The sequence below is a fragment of the Dermochelys coriacea genome, chromosome 9 (genome assembly GCF_009764565.3).
Source record: "Dermochelys coriacea isolate rDerCor1 chromosome 9, rDerCor1.pri.v4, whole genome shotgun sequence".
NCBI lineage: Eukaryota > Metazoa > Chordata > Testudines > Dermochelyidae > Dermochelys > Dermochelys coriacea.
In genome coordinates this window covers 60351005-60354359 of record NC_050076.1, presented here as the reverse complement: position 1 = coordinate 60354359, position 3355 = coordinate 60351005, and the positions used below count along the sequence as shown (strand labels likewise).

Sequence of the window (3355 nt, the reverse complement as noted above, 5' to 3'; positions counted from 1 at the left end):
CATTGCATGGAAAAACCTTAGAGTTCAGTCCATAGGCATGTCCCTGCATGCCTTGCTGAGTCACAAGGTGTATCTGCCTTCTCTCAGTGGGTCAGTTGTATAGCTGATGGTCCTTAATAGGCCATCAAGCAGGCTAGGCAGTGCTGATGCCAAATTGTCTGGGTTGTCACCCAGAAGCATAGCACAAGTTTGAAATACAGACAGCATAAAGTCAATACTTATAACTTTAAATACAAAAATGATACATGCATACAGATAGCATAATCACAATCAGCAAATCATAACCTTTTCATAGACACATTTCTTGACCTCCTTTGTACCAGATTTGGTGCCACTATATGACCTTGGTTGCAACAATGATCTATACAGTCACAGTTCATATTAATAACATCACACAGATGCACTGCAATAACAATCAGAGGTGTGGGAATGGGGACCTTCTGGTCCTTGTACCCTCCCCTGGTATTGTGTGCAAGGGATACCTCTCTCTTCCCCCATGCCCTGTTGGGAGAGGAGGACATAGAACTGGGCGATGATGGCAGCAGGTTCAGCATAGGCTGCCGGGAGACTCTAACATCCAGCTGTCTTTCTTGTACCTCAACCAGATGCCTCAACGTGTCTGATTGCTCCTTCATAATCCGCAGCATCTCTTCCTGTGTGCCACATTCTTGTTCCCTGCATGCTCTCCCTCCTCCCTGTCCATATGCAGGTTGTCGGACAGTGCAATCCTCCATGCTCTGAGCTCCTTCTTGTCACTCTCGGAGGTGCGCACTAACTCATTGAACATATCCTCCCGAGTCTTCTTTTTCTGCCTTCTTATCTGGGAAAGTCTCTGACCCAGTGTGGAGGATGTACCAACGGACAAGGTTTCAGCTGGAAGGAATGCAAAGCACAAGGGTAGCATTGACAGTGCATACATTGTTTCTGGTACAAGGTTAATTTTTTTTATTGAAAAAACACCCCTCAATACACTTCACTGCAAGCCACAACATAATCACAACAGCTGGCTATTGCAAGAGTTGGTTTGCAGCTCCAGCCATGGTGAGTAAGGCCACGAAGCATGGGCGGGAAGTCTTGTGCTGCAGCTTTTGTGAAGACATCTTCGAGATCACTGGTTGGAACTTGAGAAGGAACTGTTTGTCTTCCTTCCCCCCCAAATAGTTTGTTTTTTACAAAATTGGCACCAGGTTGGGGGGGAAGGGCGACAAACTGGAAGCCATCACCCCTCCCCCCTTTTTTTTTCCTATGCTGCTTGCAATACACGGTGATCCCTTCCAACCGCAACCACGGCATGTTGGGAAAATGTGGTTGAGTGACCCAGATTTCACCAAACAGGAGGCAGATTACTTGTCAAATTGCTTGCGGCTTAAGGGCAAGCATTGAAAACATCTCCCATTTCCCCTAGGTGACTCTATGTGATATCACTCTCCAGAGGGTAACAGAGGCGGCAAGAGAGCAGATGCTGCAAGCGTCTGGGTACAGACTGATCCTTATGCTGAAATGCTGTGTGCCGCAATGATGCCAGCAGAGTTAATACTGGAGTGGCGCGGGAAAGTGTCCTACCTTGGTGGACGAAATAAGGCAGCCCTTTCCAGAAACCTTCTGCAAAGGATTGCAGAGTACCTCTATGAAACTTCCTAGAGATCTCCATGGAGGATTCCCAGGCAATCCCCATGCACACAAATGGTCTTTTTTGGAGAGCACCCTCTGCGTAGCTGAGTGGTCACTGATACCCTTTTTTGTTCAGATTAAACATAAAAAATAATAGCATGTAACCCCTACAGTTTGATTGGGAATGTGTACTCACCAAAGGTGCCTTCCCCAGCATCATGCTCCGCTGCCAACTGGTCCTGTGAAGGGACGGGCTCCAGGGCTAAAAACAGTTCTTGGCTGTCAGGGAGAATGGATCCTCTGCTTGCCTGCCTCACATTCTCCTCCTCCTCCTCTTCCTCATCAACAATGTCCTCCTTGTTGTTGCTTGAGGTCACCCAAGGCTCCTGGGAGGTATCCATGGAATGTTTTGGGGTAGGGGTGGGGTCACCGCATAGAATCGCATGCAGCGCCTCATAAAAGCAACATGTCTGTGGGGCAGAACCAGAGCGACAGTTAACCTCCCTTGTCTTCTGGTACGTTTGCCAAAGCTCCTTTATTTTTACGTGGCATTGCTGTGTGTTCCTGGTGTAACCCATCTCCCCCATGCCCCGCACAATCTTGGCATAGATGTCAGTGTTTCTTCTGCTGGATCGGAGCTCTGCCTGCACTCTTCTGCCCACACATCAATAAGATCCACCACCTCCTGTGTACTCCATGCTGGAGCACGTTTGCAGTCTTGAGTCACCATGATCAGCTGGGCTGGCGAGCTCTCCACGCTGATCAAATGGGAAATGGAAATTCAAAAGTTCCTGGGGCTTTAACAGAAGAGCAGCTGTTTCCTGTGTACCTGGCTGACATGCAGTGAAGTTCAAAGTGCTCTTCAGAGCGGTCACAGAGGAGCACTGTGGGACACCTCCTGGAGACCAATTCATTCGAATTACACAATGCAATGTCTACACTATCCCCATGTTGACCCGTGGATGTCGACTCAAGCACTATGCCTCTCATGGAAGTGGAGTACAGAAGTCGACTTTACAGGCCACTTAGGTTGGCGGAAGGGACTCAGTAGTGTAGACACATATATTATTAGATCGACTTAACATGGCTTATGTCAACCTAAGTTTGTAGTGTAGACCAGGCTTGAGTCATCGGATGTGTAGCCATGTATTCAGATATAAGAACATAAGAATGTCCGTATTAGGCCAGACCAAAGGACCGTCTAGTCCAGTATCCTGTTTTCTGACAGTGCTCAATGCCAGGTGTCCCAGAGGGAATGAACAGAACAGGTAGTCATCAAGTGATCCATCCCCTGTTGCCCATTCCCAGCTTCTGGCAAATAGAGGCTAGGGACACCATCCCTGCCCATCCTGGCTAATAGCTAGGGCCCTCCCAAATTCATGGCCATGAAAAACATGTCACAGACCGTGAAATCTGGTCTTTTGTGTGCTTCTCTCCTATACTATACAGATTTCATGGGGGAGACCAGCATTTCTCAAATTTGGGGTCCTGATAGAAAATGGAGTTGCAGGGGGGTCAAAAATTATTTTAGGGGAGTATTGCCACCTTACTTTGGCACTGCCTTCAGAGCTGGGTGGCCAAAGAGCAGTGGCTGTTGGCCGAGCGCCCAGCTCTGAAGGTATTGCCCTGCCAGCAGCAGCGCAGAAATAAGGGCGAAAATACATAGCATGCCATCCTTACTTCTGCACTGCTGCTGGTGGCAGCTCTGCTGTCAGAGCTGGGCTCCCAGGCAGCAGCCGCTGCT

General features: G+C 48.5%; 1 protein-coding gene across 1 annotated transcript; it reads right to left on the bottom strand.

The window, feature by feature from the left end:
* Positions 1-263: 263 nt before the first annotated feature.
* On the bottom strand, positions 264-2925 carry LOC122455948. The gene is made up of 2 exons (XM_043493013.1): positions 1808-2925; positions 264-873 (listed from the first exon to the last, which is right to left on the bottom strand). The coding sequence occupies exons 1-2, from the start codon at positions 2196-2198 to the stop codon at positions 632-634; spliced, it is 633 nt and encodes a 210-aa protein (XP_043348948.1). The 5' UTR covers positions 2199-2925; the 3' UTR covers positions 264-631.
* Between the last annotated feature and the right edge of the window lie 430 nt (positions 2926-3355).

Bases quoted from the DNA above. Each gene is read 5' to 3' on its own strand.
- LOC122455948 (XM_043493013.1), bottom strand. From the start codon at position 2,198: ATGGGGGAGATGGGTTACACCAGGAACACACAGCAATGCCACGTAAAA. The intron at 874-1,807 runs GTGAGTACACAT...CATTCCTTCCAG, and splicing joins TGCTGGGGAAGGCACCTTTG to CTGAAACCTTGTCCGTTGGT.